At 35.0% G+C, this 21737-nt stretch overlaps 1 protein-coding gene across 1 annotated transcript in view; it reads left to right on the forward strand.

Annotated features, from left to right (window-relative positions):
- Positions 1–21737, forward strand: part of LOC125663580 (eIF-2-alpha kinase activator GCN1-like) — a 59031-nt gene that overhangs the window by 31691 nt on the left and 5603 nt on the right. Inside the window, exons 29-49 of the mRNA XM_048895845.2 lie at positions 176–370; positions 968–1214; positions 2335–2456; positions 3103–3217; positions 4137–4316; positions 4586–4806; positions 5513–5720; positions 5978–6174; positions 6350–6539; positions 7520–7590; positions 7692–7907; positions 8161–8325; positions 9911–10072; positions 10982–11074; positions 11881–12024; positions 13911–14180; positions 14501–14614; positions 15768–15998; positions 18139–18332; positions 20208–20419; positions 21261–21412. Of these exons, the coding sequence (XP_048751802.2) occupies positions 176–370; positions 968–1214; positions 2335–2456; positions 3103–3217; positions 4137–4316; positions 4586–4806; positions 5513–5720; positions 5978–6174; positions 6350–6539; positions 7520–7590; positions 7692–7907; positions 8161–8325; positions 9911–10072; positions 10982–11074; positions 11881–12024; positions 13911–14180; positions 14501–14614; positions 15768–15998; positions 18139–18332; positions 20208–20419; positions 21261–21412 (3699 nt within the window). The remainder of the gene's footprint in view (positions 1–175; positions 371–967; positions 1215–2334; positions 2457–3102; positions 3218–4136; positions 4317–4585; positions 4807–5512; positions 5721–5977; positions 6175–6349; positions 6540–7519; positions 7591–7691; positions 7908–8160; positions 8326–9910; positions 10073–10981; positions 11075–11880; positions 12025–13910; positions 14181–14500; positions 14615–15767; positions 15999–18138; positions 18333–20207; positions 20420–21260; positions 21413–21737) is intronic.

Genomic DNA, 21737 nt, shown 5'->3' on the forward strand with positions numbered 1-21737 from the left:
ATTTCCAATAATCGATTACTAAAATTTTCTTTAAAAATTTCCCATCACTTATTATGCATAAACTATTGACATAAGATCATTCACGCAAACGGCTTGACTCGAGGCAGTTAGGGGACATATATTGTTACGCAATACTTACAGAATGCTTGTTTGACTTATCTCCATCTGTTTATAGGAGCACGTGAACATCCTCCTGCCAGTCTTTGAGGACTGCCTGAGCAATGCTCCAGACACAGCCAGCTTTGATGCTGTTCGACAGAGCATTGTCATCTTGATGGGATCGCTGGCCAAACATTTAGACAAAGACAATCCAAAAATCAAACCTATTGTGGCTCAGCTGATTGGAGCATTGTCCACACCCTCTCAAGAGGTACAAAATGTATTTAATGAGTGTCTGTAATGTAAGAAATTGTCACTGATTAAAGATAAGGCGACATCAAATCGATTCTCTGGTTCTCAGACACCACCACCCACATGTAGCCTAATAACATGTATTATATATATATATATATATATATATATATGTGTGTATATGTCATGTGTATGAAAATATGCCATCTATGTTTGTGAAGAGGCATTAGCTGTCAACCATGTCATTAAAACTCTTTTTAATTCTAAATTGTGATCAAAATGTTAAAAAATGAATCTGAGTGGAAAAAAAGAAACCTCCAATCAAATTTCATAAAAATTATGTAAGATTTCAATGAATTATTTGTTACCATACAAAAATGTTGCAGCCATTGTTTTTATATAAACAAAAGAAATCCTTATGTCAAGATTGCAACAAAAGATTACAAGATGTATGCATTTTTTAGAATATGTCAGTGGGGATTTTCAAGTACTGTAAAGCTGTTTTAGTCATTTTGATAACACTTCGGCAGCTTTAAGACAGTCGCAGTAAATTAAATACTCTGGTTTCAAGTGAGCATGTTGTATGAGAACATTGTTTCTGATCTTTGTTGTCTAGGTACAAGAAGCAGTGGCTAATTGCTTACCTCCCCTGGTGCCAGGAATTAAGCAGAATGCCCCGGAGCTGGTACAGAAATTGCTGCACCTGCTGCTGGAGTCTGATAACTATGGTGAGAGGAGGGGGGCAGCGTACGGATTGGCTGGCCTGGTGAGGGGGCTGGGAATCACTGCCCTCAAACAGCTAGAGATTATGTCCACTCTGGAGCAGGCTGTCAAAGACAAGAAAAACCCACGCAGAAAAGAAGGTAAAAAATTATACTGTATATATACGGGAATTTTACGCTATTTCTGCTTTGTTTAAGTTGCTTTCACTGATGCTGAACTAAAAAAGAACAATTTTGCCATTATGTGATGGTTGTCACAAAGAAAGACTCTGTCTATGCAAAGACCATTACCTTGAAAGCTGTGAATATGTATTTACGTGCATTGGATTGAGATGATAGTGAAATTGTTACTTAAGGAATGAAAGTTAACACAGAGCAAGTACATGTGCACATGTATATGTAGTTTTCATAGAATTCAAATTCATAGTTTCTGAGCTAGGTGGAACCCCCATTTCAGGTTGTGATGCTTGCAGACCCAGGTTGATAGTTCATAGTACTTCATACAGTCATGACATCAATTTTTCCGCTTCTTTGGAGTCAGTTGTCAGAAATTCTCTGAATTTACAGTAGCACTAACCTTGTTACAAAGCAGTGTTCATTTAGTCCAATACTTGTTGGTAGTTAGCAAAATTTAAACACTGCAAGCCATTTAGCATTAGACAAAGGGTGACTAAGAACTACTGTATATAATCGTATATACAGCAAGTCATTGGTGGGGGGGGGGGGGGGTAAAACTTTTAATGAATAAGCTCCACCCCTTACTTGAGGATTTCCCTGATATAAGAATCTTAACCTTTAAAACAGTAACATTTGTTGCTATTGATGATGTGACAAACTCTTGGAAGTCCAGGCTGATCCTGATATTTATCAAAACAAATTTGTTCTGTCATTAAATCTATGTTTGCTGGAGTTATAGACGAGAGATTCTTTCCTCTTTAATTTATACTTTTTTCTGCAGAACTTACATGTACATCACACAAATTATTATTTTGCTGCTTCTTAGTAAACAATTGAATCACATAAAATTTATACTCAATCCTATGCCCAAATTCGCAAAAATTCATGACCAGGGGGGTTTACATTTTATTCATTTTTAAATTCAAACAAATTCACCAATTAAATGATAGGAATATTGATATTACAAAAACAGTTAACTTCAGAATTGATACTCTAGGTACATGATGCATAGACTTTTATATTTATCCTCGTTTTAATATTTTCTGTGTCAGAAACTAAATAAACATCTGAATTTCTTACACAGGTGCTCTGTTTGCCTATGAGATGCTGTGTGCAATGCTGGGGAAATTGTTTGAGCCTTATGTTGTCCACATTCTTCCACATCTTCTGTTGTGTTTTGGAGACAGTAGTCCTTATGTTAGACAGGTGGGTAAATTCCAGGAATTACGGTATATTGTGTCATACTGATTTTATAAAACAAATAGCAGCTGATATATGTAAAATAGCCATATATTTACATATCCAATGACATTGCCTTTGATATCTCTACAAATTGTAATGATAGCCCTTTCCTCATGAATGTATTGCAGTGTGAACAATGCACAAAGGAATCTTCATAATATTGTTTGTCTTTTTTAACAGCAAGACTGACAGAAATGAAAGTAGAATGTAAATATAAGAAATAAATTTCATTTTTGAAAGTACATGAGGTTATGAACTGCGAAGCTTCTTGCTGGTATACCTCATGAAGCGCCTACTGCAATGCTTTGTGCTGGTGTACTTTTCATGAAGCACTAACTCACTTCATGAAGTGCCTACTGCAATGCTATGTGCTGGCGTACTTTTCATGAAGCACTAACTGGCGTCATGAAGTGCCTACTGCAATGCTTTGTGCTGGCGTACTTTTCATGAAGCACTAACTCACTTCATGAAGGATGCCGGCATGAAGTGTCACAGTTCATATCCTCATGTATTTTCAAAAATGAAATTTGTTTTTTAAGTTCACACAGTAAAAATTAAAATAAATTCATGTAACAGCAAAATACAGGTATGTACATCTGTGTGTTTCCAGGCAGCAGATGACACAGCCAAAGCTGTTATGAGCATGCTTACAGCCCATGGAGTTAAACTGGTGTTGCCTTCATTACTGAAAGGTTTAGAAGAAGATTCATGGAGAACTAAAACAGGTTTGTAAACATAGACATTGTGTGTATTGATTAGTAAAACATATGATACATGTGTATTGTCATTTCACATAACATCAAAGAATTAGAATATTTGATACTTAATTATTTAATGTTTGTAGTGTTTTAGAAACAAACTTTATTTACTTACAAACCAGAGTAATTATTATTTTTAATTATATGATTTTGCTGCCATTATGTAATCATTGATCAAAGAGTTTTATGGTTTCCAATCTTAATTGTATTTGACGACTGGGTCTTCTTACTTTTTGAAAGTATATGAGCTGTACTTTAGCCTCTTCATGTCTGCAAATTTTTCATGGAGTGCTAATGCGCTCCATTCAATATGTGATGAGGTGCAAGGCACATTTGTATGTCATATCGTATGCTTTCAAATTCTGAAAGACATTTCTTATATGTATATTTACAATTTCTATTGTGTTTACCTTGTTACAAATTATGTTAACTGCACTTTGTTATTTAGCATTTGTAAAAATGAAAAGCATCGCTTTTCACTGTTTTCCTCTGTGACGTAACAATCAATAACATTGAAAATACCTCATTTTCATTGCAACTTCCCAATTGCTAGTATTTCAAATCTCGGCACAAAAATAAAAGTTTCTGGTGAATTCTTTTGTTCTGACTAGGTCTAAATAATGTTCATTGTATCCAAGATGCAAGGAGCACTTTCCTGGGGACTCTCTCAAAGTTCGCTATACACAATTTGAATCAAACCTTGATATGGAAAAATTAGTCCATTGTCATGTAAGGCATGGAAGTCACAAAATAAAGCCTATTTGTATTGAAAAGAATTTCAGGAGGTTTAAATATGATCACATGAGGGAGATTGACATAAGTCAGGAAGTCCCCAAGGCAGTGAGTTTAAACTGAAAGTTGTTTCCATGCGTTCATTTACTTACAGGAGCTGTGGAACTGTTGGGAGCTATGGCATTCTGTGCACCCAAACAGTTATCTGCATGCCTGCCTAGCATTGTACCCAAGATCTCAGAAGTACTGACCGATTCTCATGCCAAAGTGCAGAAGGCTGGCGCCCAGGCTCTCAAACAGATCGGAAAAGTCATCAGGAATCCAGAAATTCAAGGTCAGTAGCTGATAAGGAAATTATGTATACTGTACATCAATTTTGTATCGTGAACATTTATTTCAGCAATCGTGCCTTGTCAAATTTATTTGAACATTACTGCACATACATGTATATGCCATTTAGTACATACAAATCTATCCATGAAAACTTGTTTTCATTGAAGACAATCCCTTGAATTTACACAAAGATAAAGTTCTTGTGATTTACATCAGAGAACAAAAGGTAAACATTCTGGTGGAGAATTCACAAGTTTTTAATTATTTCAGCCATTGTGCCTGTATTACTGGATGCTCTACAGGAACCAGCAAAAAAGACGCTGGTGTGTCTGCAGACTTTGCTAGAGACCAAGTTTGTCCACTTTATTGACGCCCCCTCACTGGCCCTGATCATGCCTGTTGTGGAGAGAGCTTTCCAAGACAGAAACACAGAGACTAGGAAAATGTCTGCTCAGATTATTGGAAATATGTATTCTTTAACTGATCAAAAGGTACAGGAAAAATGGTAGACATTTGACGTGGCACAATTTAATTGAATATGTCACCTTGCTGATATATAGTCATGACATGTATAAGAAAAATTGAAATAATGATGATGCAAGATCTGTTACGGAAATATGCAAGGTCGTAAATGTCTATTCCAGCTTAGTTTTAATTTTTACTCCGAGCATTTAAAATCTTGCAAGACCTGAATGGCGAGAATTTGGGCAACTCTTTATATTTATAAATTACATATTTAAGTGGTTTTAGCGATGTTGTACTATCACCAATCATGATTGAATGCAACAGGAAGAGGAACGAAATATATCCCCGAATAGAAATTTCTATTGAAGATTTCCATTATCATTTACAAGGAAGCATTATAGAAAGCAGACAAGAGCATGGATTAACAAATTAAGACATGTCAATTTTTACTGTGGTCCAAATAAAGTATGATATTTGAAAGTATATTTATTTTAAATTTCCATGTTTTGTATCACATTTACTTTGTATGGTACTTACTGCAGTTGTGTTTATTTTCTGGGGAAGTGGCCCAAGCTACATACAATTTTAAAGGCTTCTTTTTACAAGAGTTCCATTATCGTGATATTTTCTAATCTTGCGTATATTATCGTGAGATATATAGTAATGGTATGCAATTTACTGTGTAACACTTGACTTATCTACAAACATTGCAAACTCTGCTTTACCTGGCAGGATTTAGATCCATACATTGAGAAGGTCATTCCTGGCCTGAAGCAGTCATTACTTGACCCTGTTCCAGAGGTCAGAAATGTGTCGTCTCGTGCCCTTGGTGCTATGGTGAAGGGAATGGGCGGAGCTAAGTTTGATGAACTACTGAATTGGCTGATGGAGACCTTGAAATGTGAACAGAGTTCAGTTGATAGGTCAGGTGCTGCACAAGGTGAATGCCGTGTACATTTGCATCTGTTAGAACAAGTATTGCAATTTCGGATGAAATTAAACTTTAGCTTTTATCTTGAATAGTTTCTTAAAAGTAAAGGACAAAAGTTTGTCATTGGAGGGCAGTTTTAGAAATGGCTTGAAATATAGACACTTTACCAAATATGTATGTTTCATTTATGAAAAGCTTGAACGTTATTGTGGAATGAAGATATTTTTGAAGCCACACTTCCCTGAGACGACTACTTTGTTTTGAAGGTTTGAGTGAGGTTATTGGAGGTCTTGGTGTCCAGGAATTACGCCGCCTGATGCCGGGCATCATCCAGACGGCTGAGAGAAGCGACATTCCGTCTCACGTCAGGGACGGTTACATCATGTTGTATATTTACCTACCAGCGGTGTTTGAGAAGGATTTCTTGGAATATGTCGGACCCATTATTCCATCAATTCTAAAGGTATCTAAATGATAAAGACCAGCCATGAAGTATAAATGGGATCATTAGACTTAATTAGGCAAGATTTTTCGGAGTTGCTATTTTTTGGGGTTCATATAAAATGGAATAGAAAAATCCTTGACATTCGGTCTGACTGTTGGGAGGAGAAAAGTTGATAATTAATGCAAATTTTCAGGCTTTGGCAGATGAATCAGAATATGTGAGAGAGACAGCTCTGAGAGCAGGTCAGAGAATGATAAATCTGTATGCAGACACAGCCATTGAATTACTGCTTCCAGAGTTAGAGAGGGGATTGTTTGATGACAACTGGAGAATTAGATTTAGCTCAGTACAGTTACTGGGAGACCTCCTCTACAAGATATCAGGTTTGTTCACAACACTCAACAAATATCTATGTTTATCACAATACTTGGGAATGAGGGTTCATTTAGCAAGATTTTAGAAAGGTGGGGTATTTGTTTATAGCGAGATTATGTTTGTACAATAGAAAGAGTTTCAAATTTTCAAAGTTGAGTTAATGATTCAGACATTAATTTTCTAATGCAAAAGTAATTGGAATTTTTGAAATTTCATAAACCACACTGTGAGTCGAAAGGTGAGTACCTCTGTCCATAGAACAACTGTCTCTAATGAATCGTTTTACTCCTAACACCTTAGTATTGATGCTCAGTCTTTGTGTACCAGTATTTACTGAAGCAGTTAAAAAGAAATTGCTTCATATTTGTGAAATAAGAATCACCAAAGATACTGAAGGCTGAATTTGTGCTGATATATGTATGTATGTGTATTAGCGTTTTATTTGGGTGACTATGAGACTACATGCCCCTTGTGTGTTGGATGTGTATCAAGAAATATTTAAAAATTTCATTTGATTTTCATCCTGATTTTTGTTTAGAAACAGAAATGTTCTATTATCAAATTCCTTTGCCAACTGGATATATTATCTTGCAGTTCTTCAGAAAACTGATAAATTTGAATAATAAACACAAAGCTTTGACTTTAATTTTAAGTGATACTGATGCATGTATGTTGTAAAATGGCAGTCATCCAAGTTAAGTGTAGCTTACGTTAAAAAGACGATAACTCTGATTTCCCTGGATAGCTTGTAAAATGCCAGTCATCCAAGTTAAGTGTAGCTTAGGTTAAAAAGACGATAACTCTGATTCCCTGGATAGCTTGAATTATCAGTCTTATCCACATTTTAGCAATTTCAACAACCTCGCTAAAACTGATAATGTTGGACCTTCACTCAACATTTTGCTTAACACGGTACAACATATGTGTAATGTATGTTGTGTGGAATGTGATCCTATAGCTTTGTGTTAATTACTGCCTGTCCTTTCAGGTGTGTCTGGAAAGATGTCTACAGAGACGGCTCATGATGATGACAACTTTGGAACCGAAAGCTCGCAGAAGGTGAGTCAAAACAAAAAATAGATATGGATGAAACAAAAACAAACCATATTTTTCAATAAATAGCTGGATTTTTGCAAGAAATTTTTACTTTTTTCTTGTAGGTCATTCTTAGAGCCCTGGGTCGTGAGAGACGAGACCGAGTATTGGCAGGTCTATATATGGGACGGTCCGACACAGCACTCCTGGTCCGTCAGTCAGCCCTCCATGTATGGAAAATCATTGTGGCTCACACCCCCATGACTCTCAGAGAGATCCTCCCCACTCTCTTCTCTCTTCTCCTTGGTTGTCTGGCCAGCACTAGTCATGATAAAAGACAGGTGAATTGAACTTCGGCTAAATTTCAGTTTTGCTGCTAATGATGTTTTACATTCTTGGGACGTTGGTAGGAATCAAAAGAGAAATTATTAGGAAGTATGAAAGAAAACACTGAAATTGATCAATTATGAGTCAGTTTTCTTTTCTGTAGAATAGTATGTACTTTTAACTAATAAGATCTACAACATTATTAATAGATTGTGTCTGTATCTGTACTCAATCTTTTGTGTTTGATATGCTTGCATGGACCATCAGGTAGCAGCTAGAACTCTGGGAGATCTAGTGAAGAAGTTAGGAGAGCGAGTACTTCCTGAAATCATCCCAATCCTGGAGAAGGGCCTCGATTCCGAACGAGCCGACCAGAGACAAGGAGTGTGTATTGGTCTGTCGGAAATCATGAAGGCCACCAGCAGGGAACATGTGAGTGAAACAGCCTAATTGATGTACACGTGCATGTAGATTCATTGTGTCAGGTTTTTCTGTTTATTAGATTATATCGACAATCGGTGCAATTCATATTAACATAAAAATGAGTACCGTATTTTGCCGAATATAATACGCACTTTTTTTAGAGAATATTTTTGTGCCAGAAAGGGGTGCGTATTATATACCACAATAGGTTTTTGACCTTTTTTTCCAGATGAAACTCGGCGATTAAGTAGTGTAATATTTCACTCAAAGACCAAGGCTTCGGATACTGTACGCCTTTTCACGTTCACCTATTTATTAAGTAAAAAATTCGACCTCAAGAAAATTACTACAGAAACGTAAAATTGCAGAAAATGTGATATATATACTTACAATATCTAAATAATTCAATTATCATGAAACAAACAGCCAATCAAATTGCATTGGATCTGACTATTCATTACATCGCATGCTGCCATTATTGAAAGCATGTGTACACAATAATGCCTTGACACGTGCTAAAATTGTTGGAAAATAATTTTGTCACTTGCTAAAAGTTTGTTTACTGTAAGTTTTATGAATAGGCCTAATTTTTAATGAAATACTTATTTGAATCTTTGAAATAACTATTCTTGCGTAAAAGCGTGTGTTTTACGAAGCCATTGTTGTGTACACTGCTTTTGTTAGATACCCCCTCCGGGTAAAGAAATACCTAACAAAATTTTTTTTCACACATTTTAATAGTCATCGTAGTTAACGAGGAGTTGATAATTTGCATCTTTGTACCTACCATGGTGTGTTGATTACAGTAAAATAAGCGATAGTTTAATTGTTTAATTTTATTTTTATAACATCGGCTATTTGATTGATTTTAAGTTTCAACAAAGGAAATATCGAGTCAGTTAAGACTTTAATGCTACAAAATCTCGTGCTTTACTGAAATGAACAGGCTTGTCCGGGTTGATATTTCCCTGAAGATTCTCATTGAAGATTACCGCGATGTAGACCTCATCTCAAAAAGTTTGTAAATTATTGTGCGTTGTTTAGAATTCATTATTTCTGCAAAAATATTAAGTGAAAATTAACACCAAGTATAAAATAAAGATTACCGCTTGGTCAAAATTTTTGCTGCTTATTATACACCCGAAGTGCGTTTTTTCACCAACTTTTAGGCTCAAAGTGGGGGGTGCGTATTAAACACCACTGCGTATTATATTCGGCAAAATACGGTACATGCATCTTCCACTGCTTTCAATTATTTTCACATTTTCGTGGTAAAATCCATTTTCACTCCATTCTAAATTTACAGTTTTTACTTCAAAATTATGTAACATTTATATGGTCTTCTTATTTTCAATGCTTTATCCTTCAGAGAAAAGAGTGAAATAAAACTACAGTGAAATGAAACTGTATCCAGTTTACACCTCTGAAACAATATGTTGCAAAATAAAATGCTGTATATCATTTAGTCAAGGTTCATGTTTGAAATTCACTGGACACATGTGAATGGAAAACAGATATGAAACCCCTATATTAACTATTTACAATCATCAGGTCTCGGTGTATAACCCCTATATTAACTATTTACAATGTGCAGGTCTCGGTGTATGCAGATAGCTTGGTGCCTACAGTAAGAAGAGCACTGACTGATGATCTTCCCGAGGTGAGGGAGGCTGCTGCAGAGACATTCGACAATCTCCACTCCAACATTGGTCAGAGGGCGCTCGACGAAATTCTGCCACTCCTTCTCCGACAGCTGGTATATTGTTCTTCAAAAATCAAATGTATAATGTATCATATGTATTGCCTGGTGTTTTTACCATAATATTAAGATATTTCTGTCTGTTTGGTAAGGTTTTTAATGTACATATATTTTGCTTTGAATCTTCTTTTTTTTTTTGTGAGGACATTCTATTTGTGTAAAATTGCAGGGTTAACTTCATGTGAAAGAGTAACATGTTTACTTTTATATATGTAGTGTTGAACAAATTGGATGTTTTTAATTACATCTTGCTAATTAATCCACCAAGTTAGAATTGCAGAATTGAATTATTGCTAATTATCAATCATTTATAAAATTAATTGGCAGCATACTAAAGAGCCAGGGCCATCACTCTCCTCAAAGTTAGACTGAATATTGGGGCCCATTCCCCATGACAAAAAGTGACCTATTTTCCCAATTTATGAGCAAAATTTTCCAAATGCATTTAAAAATTCATAATATATGGTACAATGTTAACAGGTGGGAGAGAGTCAATAACTGAATAGATGTAAATGTTAGAGAGTTGTTTTGTTATTCTTATGTTTTAAATTTTATTTGGATGAAAAGACAGTAAACTCAATTTTCCCTATTTATCAAAAAACAACAATTTTCCCGATTGATGGGGACCCGGGTTCTGTACCATAAAGTGCTGTAGCCCTGAGAGCAAACTACGTCACTCCGGAAGAAATCAATCAGATTAAGTGGCTAATGTCACACTGGATGCTAAAAGGCAATCTAGAAGCTTTCTTGCATTATTTTAAATTTGCAAAATGTTAGATAATCTCAACAAAAAAAAGTGATTGAACAATATATGTACCAGTACCTTGATATTCTGAAATATTACATGGAATAAGAATTGAAGTGTAATATCTTGCTGCACATTTTACTTCCAAACTTCTTTTGTAGGATGATGAGGAAAAGTCAGATTCAGCACTAGATGGATTAAAACAAGTTATGACAGTCAAGAGTAGAGTGGTCTTGCCATATCTTGTTCCACAGGTAATTCATCATGATTTTGTTACTTATGTGTGACTGTTCATCAGTAAAAAAAAGTCTTTGATTGAACAGTATTTCAATAAAAGTGTGTGGAAGTAGAGTAGTCTGAATTGAGTTATGGCCCCTGCCACCTTGCTAATCATACTTATTTAGCTGGCCATAGGAATTTCCAACTCTCCACCAGATACTATTGCATCCACTATGAAGTTTCTCATGCAGTGTCTGGGAGAGCCTGTTGCTGGTTTCCCCACCTCTCATTTACGAGAGCCCCCTGCTAGGGGGTTGATAGCCTTAGTCTCAGACCTTCCCCTGGGTCCAAATTGAGTGACAGATCCACCCCTGTATGTGACCCAGTAAGCAAGCATTACCACCACATGAGTTGTGAAGCAACCAGTAGTGTATAAATAGGTGATTTTTTGGAAATCGTTTTAATAAAATGTTTAAGACATACATATACAAATTTTAGATTTATTATTTAGTCTACGTACATATAATTTTGTACAAAGTTTTACTTTTATAGAAATTCCATTGTTGATAATGTTTCAAGTGAATGGCAACATTATATACTGTGTTTAACAAACGTAGTTTGCAATTCAGAATCTCTATAAAGGAAGACAACTCTGGTTACATGATGTCTTAACATCTTCTGAGTTGTTTCCCTTTTAATGGATTATCCACTATGTCTGCTAATTATTGGAAAATGTTCACCTTTTTATTATTGACAGCCTCCCCATGATGAGTAGTCAGTACACCTAGGGTCTATAGGTAGTATACTTGCTCAGATTTTTTAAACTTTCACCATGTTTCAGTTGACAGCTTCTCCAGTGAATACTCGTGCTTTGTCATTCCTGTCCTCTGTGGCTGGTGATGCCTTAACCAAGCACCTGTCTAAGATCCTTCCAGCTCTTTTGTCTGCTCTCAGCAGTAAAATGGACACTCCAGATGAGACGGAGGTAAATTACATCTACCTTATATACCTGTATTTTGATAATTCAACAGTCTGTATTTTAACTAGTGATAGGGAAATTTTCATAATCGGAAGGTCATAATCGATTAAATAATCAGAGAATCCTAAAACCATTTCTTTTATATCAAACTCTTTTTTCTTATACAAAATCCAAATTCATTTTAAAAAATATATTATTACTAATACAGGGACTTTTCTAGGTTCTTTTTACTACCAGTAAACAATACCTTTCCCCCTTGACAACAAATGAATATTTCTCCTTCCCCAGGTAAAAATTTCCCTTCAGCTGTACATGTAGAAACTACATCAATTTGTATGAGAATTTTAACATAAATCTTTTAATATATTTATTCTAGGTCATTTTCGATACTTCTTAAACACTTACAATATACATCGTTGTAGATAAAAATCAGTAATCAATCAATTTATATGCTTATTTTTAAATACTAAAATTTGGGGGTGTCACCCACCCCACCCTGTACCCTGGAAGTTCATAACTGCATTTTCAAAAGTTCCTCTTAAATATGAAATGGGAAGTAACATCTAAAAGCTGGATAACCCCTGTAATACACTCTACAGGTAACCACATGTTTACATTTCAAACTGGAAAAAAATAAACTAGGAGGCACACAAGTATGCTAAGGCAAAGACACTCTTGTCAGTATTTGTATCATCGTATATTTGCAATCGTTTCCATTTCTTCGGTGCTGCCATATTGTTTTCTTGGAAGTGAAAAATATCAAGTCATTCATAGTTATATTGTGTTTTACACTGCGGCAGGTTTTCTTTTTTTTTTCCATCTTATATATTAAACTGGTATCGAGAGAACAACACCATTTCCAATGCCAGTTAAATACTATAAAATATTTCCCAATTTTGAGGCTAAAAAATGCTCAATAACAAAATGCTAAGTCTTCGTAATTTTAGGTTTGCAATTCACCTTGTATTAAACATTGTACCGTATAATGGATTGTTTTTGCTGGGTTTTTTTCGTATCACAAATTTTGTGAAAATACATCAAAACACTGTAATTTTTTTATTTGCGTAGTTCTTTGTTTGCGATTCTCCAAGTTGAATTTTAGAGTTACAAAGAGTTTTAGAATTACAAATTAATAGAAGGTTTCAATTTTAACTGTTACATGTGTTACCACTCAACCTGTTAATAGGTGCAGTACAGCGTGATAACACCTGACCACCGTTTAACATAATTAGTACTACATCTGAGATGGTGAGTTTCTACTCACTGAGTTACTCGTATCTTGTAAGATATGGTGCACAATTGATGTAAAATTTATGCGAATTTCAAATACTCACAAAGAAAGCAAAAATTGGATTATTGTGAGAGAGAAAAACTGTTATATGGTACGAGTTAATAAATTTCTCAACTTTGTCACTTCCTCTAGAAAAGAAAGTATATGCTTATATTCTTTAAGATATGGTTTATTCACTGAATTTTAAAAACATATTGCCATTTGGAATTCCCAGTTCTATTTTAACACCATTTCTCCAGTTGAATGGGTATCAGTACCATTCCAATATATGGTAGGGGGATGCTGTTTACATTATGTGTCTTTTTTTCTTCCTTTTATTTAATCCATTATGAAAACTAATCAATAATCAAAACTGGGAAGCCTTCAGGGATCACTTTTCAATTATCGGTGATAATCTGGCCATCACTAATTTTAATAGCTTTCCTCATGTGCATCAATTGACCAGACTTGCTTTCAAAGGGTCTTTCCAAATATAGATTCTTCATGCCTGTACTTCCAATTTCTTGTTAATTTCAAATGTGTCCCTAATTACTTGTTAAATATGCATATTTTCATCTCGAGTGCATAATTAACATAATTAATTTTTATGTTGTTTGAGCAGGAAATAGGATACTGTCGAACAGTGGTGCTGTCTGTGAATGATGATGTTGGGGTCAGGATAATAATGCAGGAACTGCTGACAGCTTCCCAGTGCCCTGGTGCCAGCGAGTGTTGGAGTGCAGTGGCCATCCTCCACACATTCTGCGAGAAATCCAGTGCAGATTACTCCGATTATCTTCCACAGTTGTTCCGTGGACTGATTGCTTTGTTTACGAGATCATCAGAAAGAGTCTTGTATGCTGCATGGGATTGTCTGAATGCTATTACAAAGGTAAAAAGTCCTACCTAGATATGGTTGCCTTCGAATAATACATGTATTCGAACATGTATCCAATGAATGTTCAAGATGCAATATAATGCATTTGTATTGTATTACTAGATTTTGATGGTATAATTAATAATTTTATCTTTATGGTGACAATATTTATCATAAAAAGAATTTTAGAATTTCATTATAGATAGATCGACACAGGATTCATCTTTAATATCGATACTAGATATATTTAATTTGATATTAAAACAATGCTATGATCATATTGTTTTTACAGAATGTTTTTTTATTTATTTATTGATTATTTTTTTGTTCTGTAGAAAATTGATGTCACGGAAATGTTTCAATACATATCAGATGTCAGACAAGCTGTGAAATACGCTATGTCAGATTACAAAGGAAAAGAATTACCTGGTTTTAGTTTACCAAAGAAGGTAGTACTTTTTTCAGAGCCTGTACTGAAAGGAAATGTGTATTATTAGTTTTAATCGATTTTAAATTGATCCAAAATGAATTGAAGATTGGGTTGAAGATCCTGAATCGTGATGCATTTATCGTTTCACTCCAACTAGATAGTCATTAAACTTCATTGTGAACCTGATTAATCACTAGTAGATCACTGCTTTGGTTTTCAGGTTAATAGTTCAACATGTTTTTTTTTTAATTTGAGGGAAGGGGGCCCATTATATACAAAGGTTAACATGTTTTGTTTCCTATTTGGAATGTTAATACACTGGTACCAAAACAGGATGTATGTATATAAATCACGAAAGTCAAAATGCAGTCCATCTATATTAAAATTGCACTTTACTCTTGTATATTTATTTTTATTAAATAATTTTTACATTGTGATGTATGAGCTCTGTTGCTCAGGTTACAGTGATGGACCATTGTGATGTATGAGCTCTGTTGCTCAGGTTGCTGTGAAGGACCATTGGTCTTGGTTTGAACTGGAAGAGACAGCTGATTCTATCTATAGCAACTCCTTAAAGGGACTGGTTCACGTTTTTTTGAAAGAAATGTTTTTCATTTTTAATGTTACAAATTAAAAACATAGCTCATATAATGTTGACAACCAAAATTTGGACCGTCTGAATGCAAGGATAAGAGCAATATTTTAGCTTTGATTCTGTGTTATGTAAACAAACCAGTGAACCGTTAATTTTGTAAATGAAAGCATCTTAATTTTGTACAATCACATATTTTAACTTTTAAATGACACATTTTACCTAAAGTATACTTGAGATGTGATATGTATAATAAACTTGGATCAGTATCCATTGATTTTGAAAACCCTGTAAACAATAACACACCTCAATCTTTGTTTTTAAAACAAATAATAAACTCTATAATGAGCTTCTGTCATGATGTATAACCTTAATTTTTTTTTGTAAAACCTTCTAAACATTTTAGACTGTAGATTTTGATCATATAAAGTGAAAAACAAAATTGGGAAGAAAATCGTAAATCAGTCCCTTTAAAAATCACACTGATTTAATATGTACAGTGTATATGACAAAATTATAACAAGAATAAAACATCTGTCAAACCTTATGTCAGATAATCTAATTTTTGAATTAATTTTAGGGAATTGCACCAGTGTTGCCTATCTTCAGAGAGGGTATTTTAAATGGCTCCCAGGAGATGAAGGCTCGGGCAGCTGATGGATTGGGAGAATTGATAAATATCACCAGTCCAGAAGCACTAAAGCCATCTGTTGTCAACATCACAGGACCTCTCATTCGTATCCTTGGAGACAGGTTTACGTGGCAGGTCAAGGTCGCTGTTCTGGAAACTCTGACACTGCTTCTTGCTAAGGTTTGTATATCAAATTATCAATAAATGAAGAAATTCTGGCAACCTCAAATAACAACCCCACACACACACGTAATTGGTACTCTGTAAGAATCGCATGATTGAACGTCAGACTAACTAAAGGAATGTAACATTTAATTTGAGATTTGACGCAAAAAGTTTTTTAACACGAACTGTTTACAGTTGAAATAAAATCAAAGTCAGAACTGGAAACCAGCACCTTAAGGATAAAATTGTGTAAGATTCTTGGGAGTGGATATCACGTGGTATTCAACAGTCTGGATCTAAAGCGATCAATATATATTATTACTACAGTAACTTGATCGCGTTGAGTTTGATCTGATGATCCGCACCTGTCAACGAGACGTGATCCAACTCTTCGGATCAAGTTACTGTAGTAATGATAAATTTATTATATACCCTTTTATGCATTTTAAATCCACATTTATAACAAACTAAATGTAATCCAAATTATCAAAAATACAGACATTCAGAGAAATCATATTTTGTGTACGCAGTTTTGTTTGTGACGCGGCGACATTTTCCACAAAAAATGTTGTGTTGATGCATTGTGACATTATCAGTTTCAGAGGATACTGATACGGAATCAAAAAAACCAGTGTTGTGATCCGGAAATGAAGAGATCATCAATACATAGTGAATTTTCTCAAAGTTGAAATAAAAATAGGAACTGCAACTCCAGGTTATATGAAAATCAAACATTTCTGTTACTAATCCTGAAATAGACAAGTTAGGCAGTGTAGTACTGGGTATTCTTTCCTAAAATACCTGCCAATGCAACTAGGGCTTAAACAATATGCCCCCATCATGATACGATACATTTTGCAATACCTATGGCACGATTCAATACTTTCAATACGATACAATTTACAGAAGAAACCAATAATAACAATGAAGAATTTTTTTTTACCATGATTCAAAATCATAATTTTTAAAGCAAAATGTTTCCAAACTGCCAAATGGTAAGACACCTGTTGGCTCTGTAGTTTAAACCAATAAAGTTCATTATTATTTTCATCAGAATCAAGGTAAACATCAGTCTGAACGTTATTCGACGCTATTTTGTCCCTCATGCAGGTAAAAATGATAAGTACAGGCTGAGCCTGATGTATTTTACTGAACCTGTTTGTAATAAAACGTATCGAACCAAAAATTGAGGCAGTGAATCGAACATTGAATTGAGCATTTATATTGAGCAGTATCGATATTTCTGTAAATCATTTCAGCCTTAAATGCAACGTATCCATTCCCCATCCAATATTTCTAAAAATAGTTTCAGGTAATGCAGTGTGAAAATTAGAATAAACATGAATTAGGAACACAATGTTGTTACGTACATTGAAAAAAGAAATATTAATTTCATTATTGAATGATTATTAATTTCAGCAATTGAATTGAAAACTAGTTTGAATCTTCTTATTTAAACCAGATAAAAAACTGAGCCTGGAGGTTTGTTTGCTCTGCAGATATACAGTTACAATCTTATTGGATAGAAAAGAAAATTCATTATACATACACTGTGTCTGAGTAAATACAAATTACACAAAACATGCGAGTTACATGTAGTTACCCATATTCTCAAACTCTGGTTTCTTTATTTTTTATTTATAAAAGACGTAGATGAACAAAAATAAGAGAAAATGAATAACGAATGATCAAAAGTGTTGGAAGCTCATTACGTTCTTGTGATACAGAGGGGTTAAAGGTCAGGTTGAAAGAACACAATCACAACTAATATGAAAAAGACATCTGGAAGTAATGTACATATAGAATATTAAAATGTCACTCCATAGATTGATTGTATTGCACATCCCATTCAAGAATTTTTCACTCATATGTGACATTATCACTGCCGGTGAAGGGCTGCAAAATTTAGGCCTATGCTTGGCACTCACAGCCTTTGAGCCTGGAGGGGTCTTTATCGTTTCACATCTGCTGTGACACAGGGCCTCAATTTTTGTGGTCTCATCCGAAGGACTGCCCCCATTTAGTCACCTCTTACAACAAGCAAGGGGTACTGAGGACCTATTCTAACCCAGATCCCCATGGGACTTTATCTAGAGGGGAGTGTAAGGTAAAAGAAAGATTTCTCAAACTTTTCATACAAATGTTTTATTTTCAGGTTGGCGTTCAACTGAAGCCATTCTTACCACAACTACAGACTACTTTCTTGAAAGCACTCAATGACCCCCAGCGACAAGTTCGACTGAAGTCAGCATCTGCTCTGGGAAAACTCACAATTATTCATACGAGGGTGGACCCACTCTTCACTGAGCTTCATTCTGCTGTAAAGAATACTTCAGACCAAAATGTCAAGTATGTTGGAGTCCTTGATTACTACGCAGATGCTTATTAATACTGTATAGCGGTTCTATTCCGTGGGGTGATAATTTTGGCTCAATATCCTGCCGCCAAATTTTAATAGTTAAATTTGCACCCATTAATGTGTTTACAATGGCGTCGTCCATCTGTCCGTGTCTTGTAGACAAAATGAACCCGTATAAAACTCCAGGATCTTACAATTTGGTACATTTGATCACCATGATGAAAGGAAGATGCCTATTGTTTGTCAAGGTCATAGTATCACTTAGTAGAAAAACCTTGTTTTCGTTACAGTTACAGATATTGCCCTGAAATTTAGTCATAAACTTTCCCTCAGAGAAATATAAGTCCACTTTGCATTTCAGCTGGATAGGTGTAAAAGTAGGTGAAACGGTTTTCCAGATTTTCATTATTAATGCAGGTATTGCCCTGAAATTTTGTCACAACTTCCCTCTCGGAGAAATACATAATCAGTTCACATTTCAACTTGATTGGTGCACCCTGACCTAAAGAAGTAGATACAGTTTCTAAAGTCATCTGGCCCAAAATATCGATGATTTAACTTGGAGCTCAAACCCTGGCATTCAAATAAGGAATAGATTAGCATACCCAAAATTCGCTCAGTTTGATCAGCAAAATGATTTGTGTCATATGACGAGAGCTTGAAGTTGGCATAAAATTGCAAAACTGCCATTTTCATTGAAAATACCCACAAATTCAGGTGGTTTTCCTTTCAGAAAACATACAGCACATGCGTCGAGCACATTCATATTCAACCTTGTTTTTCATCTTAAAATAATACACAATATATATCATTTTCATTTTGCTCGACAAATGTGCACATCTTTTCCTGAGCAATAATCTGTATGACATTTGACAGTTTTCAGGCATATTTTGAGAAAAAGGCGGGAAATGTCTTATTCATGATATCATAATGCTATCCATTTAGGAATATCATTCTGATTTTGTTGACATAGTATATCTGGCATATATTTTACTTTCTTAAAATGCTGATTAAGGTTAATTCCAGACACATTTTATAGAGAGAAAATTTTTGGGCCTTTTTATGTATACAATCGTACCTTGTTCTTAGGGCTTAAAGTAGGTCAAATAGTTTTCTGGATTTTTTCTAATCATGGATACATATATTACACTGACATTTTGTCACAACCTCCCTCTCAGAGAAATATATAATCAGTTCACATGTTGGATAGATTGGTGTACCATGACCTACTTTTAGGTTTTTCTATTTGGAATGTGCATAATATCAATTCAGAGTGCATAATGTGCTTACAGGTCCAACGGGAATATATGTAGCCTATTATAAGATTACTTAGTAGCCTGTGATCAGCAGTTAGTGTCACTCCATTAGAGTTTATATGTATTTTTATGCCTCTGTAATCGGAGAATCGGTGGCATATAGTTTTTGGTCTGTCTGTTTTTCCGCAAAAAATTTAACATTGGTCATAAATTCCGAATGGATGGTGATAGGGCTTCATATTTTACATGTGTAATCCTCATGACAAGACCTTTATTTTGATACCAAAATTTTTGAGCTTGTGACCTTTACCTTGGGATTTGCCCTTCTCTTGAAAAACTTTAACCTTGGCCATAAATTGTGAATGGTTGGTGATTGGACTTTTATATTTCACATGTGTATTTCTTTTGACAAGACCTTTCTATTTGACTTCATGACATAGGAGTTTAGCCATATGTTTCTTAAACACATCTTTTTAAGGGGGGGGGGGGGGGGGGGGGGGGGTTACAATGATGATGTCATACAGATTAAAATAAGAAAAAACTGTTACAACTGTGACATAAAATTGTTTGAAGCTGGTGGTGTTATCACAAGGCTGATTTTTTTTCTAGGGACACCATGCTGCAGGCTCTGAGATTTTGTATTTGTGGAGCTGGAGAGAAGATGTCAGATGCTTCTAGAAAGGGAATTATGGGAACTCTGTTGGGAATGCTGGGACTTCAGGAGGAATCAACACGTACTGCCACCTCTGGCTGTGTGGGATGTATGTGTAAACTCTTGCCAGAGGAAGAGCTGACTGAAGTCATGATTCAACAGTTACTAGGTTAATAAAAACATTTACTTGAATGCATTTACAGTAGATAGCATGAGGGGACCTTTCTGCAACCTGGTATGAATGGACAAAATAATGCCCATGATTAAAGAAATAGTGACCAAACTAAAGGGTATTGTATGAAAATTTTACATCCATTTGGAAGAGAGAGAATCGTTCTTTTTGTTAAAATACTGTAAATGTTCATTTTTATGTCCGGTACTTAAATTCACTAAGTCCACAGTATTTTAAAATCTGCATAAAGTCATGCCAGCGGACTTAAAATATGTAAGCTAAATTCATGTAAGCCATATGCAACCCAGCAGAATTTCGTGCCCGCAGATCAAACCAAAAACGATTATCCTCGAAATTATGACTCTGGAATTAAATATGTCTACATTATCTTGATGTTGGGGTAAAATTTATGACACAAAAGCAAATGAACATCTCATTTCAATAATGTCCTCTTTAAGACAATCTTTCATAATTTTGATATAGATATACCTTTATACATTAGACCTCATATTTGATATACATTAGACCCCATATAATATGTTGATATTGCTAGCGTTATAGTGAAGGTGCTTTTACATGAGAGGATCAAGAATTTTTTTCCTAGAGGATTGGGTTTCTTTCTATTTTACAACTGAAAGTGCCAAGCCCTCTATATGCATGCCTAACATAGCCTCAAGGTTGATGTAGGAAATTCATTGGAAGTATGTGTAGGCTCAAATTTTCTCTGTCCTAATTTTTAGAGCTTGCCATTATTTCACAATATTGATCTATTGTAAAGTTATGGAATGTGTAAATCATTTTCATTGGTGCATTAAAGATTTGTTTGATTCTCTGTCAGATACAGCAGAGAGTGGTGCGGACTGGACACTGAGACATGGCAGAAGTCAAGCATTAGCTGTGGCTCTGAAAACGGCAGCACCAAAGATCTGGACTCCAGCCTTCCAATCCAACATCATCAAGTGTCTGTCCGGTCTTGTTGACTCAGACAAGGTCTGTTCTCTTCATCCAGTAACAAATGAGCATTGGAAATTCAAGTTCCAAGCAAATTGCTGTTTATACATGTTTTAAAGTTTTTTCCTACAGTAAAATCAACTTCATATAGGTTATAGCTCAGTGTAACTAAAGTTGTCACATTTTTGAACTTCTTTTCCAAGACCAATTTCAATCAAACTTTCTACAATTTGGACTTGAGTAAAGGGGATTCAACTCATTCAGTTTGAAGGGTCATGCTCCATTTCAAGGGGAGATAATTACAAAATTGAGTAGGATAATTGTCAGAAATTTTCCTTTCAAAACCCAGTCTACCAGAAAACTA

Source organism: Ostrea edulis, chromosome 1 (assembly GCF_947568905.1).
Source record: "Ostrea edulis chromosome 1, xbOstEdul1.1, whole genome shotgun sequence".
Classification (NCBI taxonomy): Eukaryota; Metazoa; Mollusca; class Bivalvia; order Ostreida; family Ostreidae; genus Ostrea; species Ostrea edulis.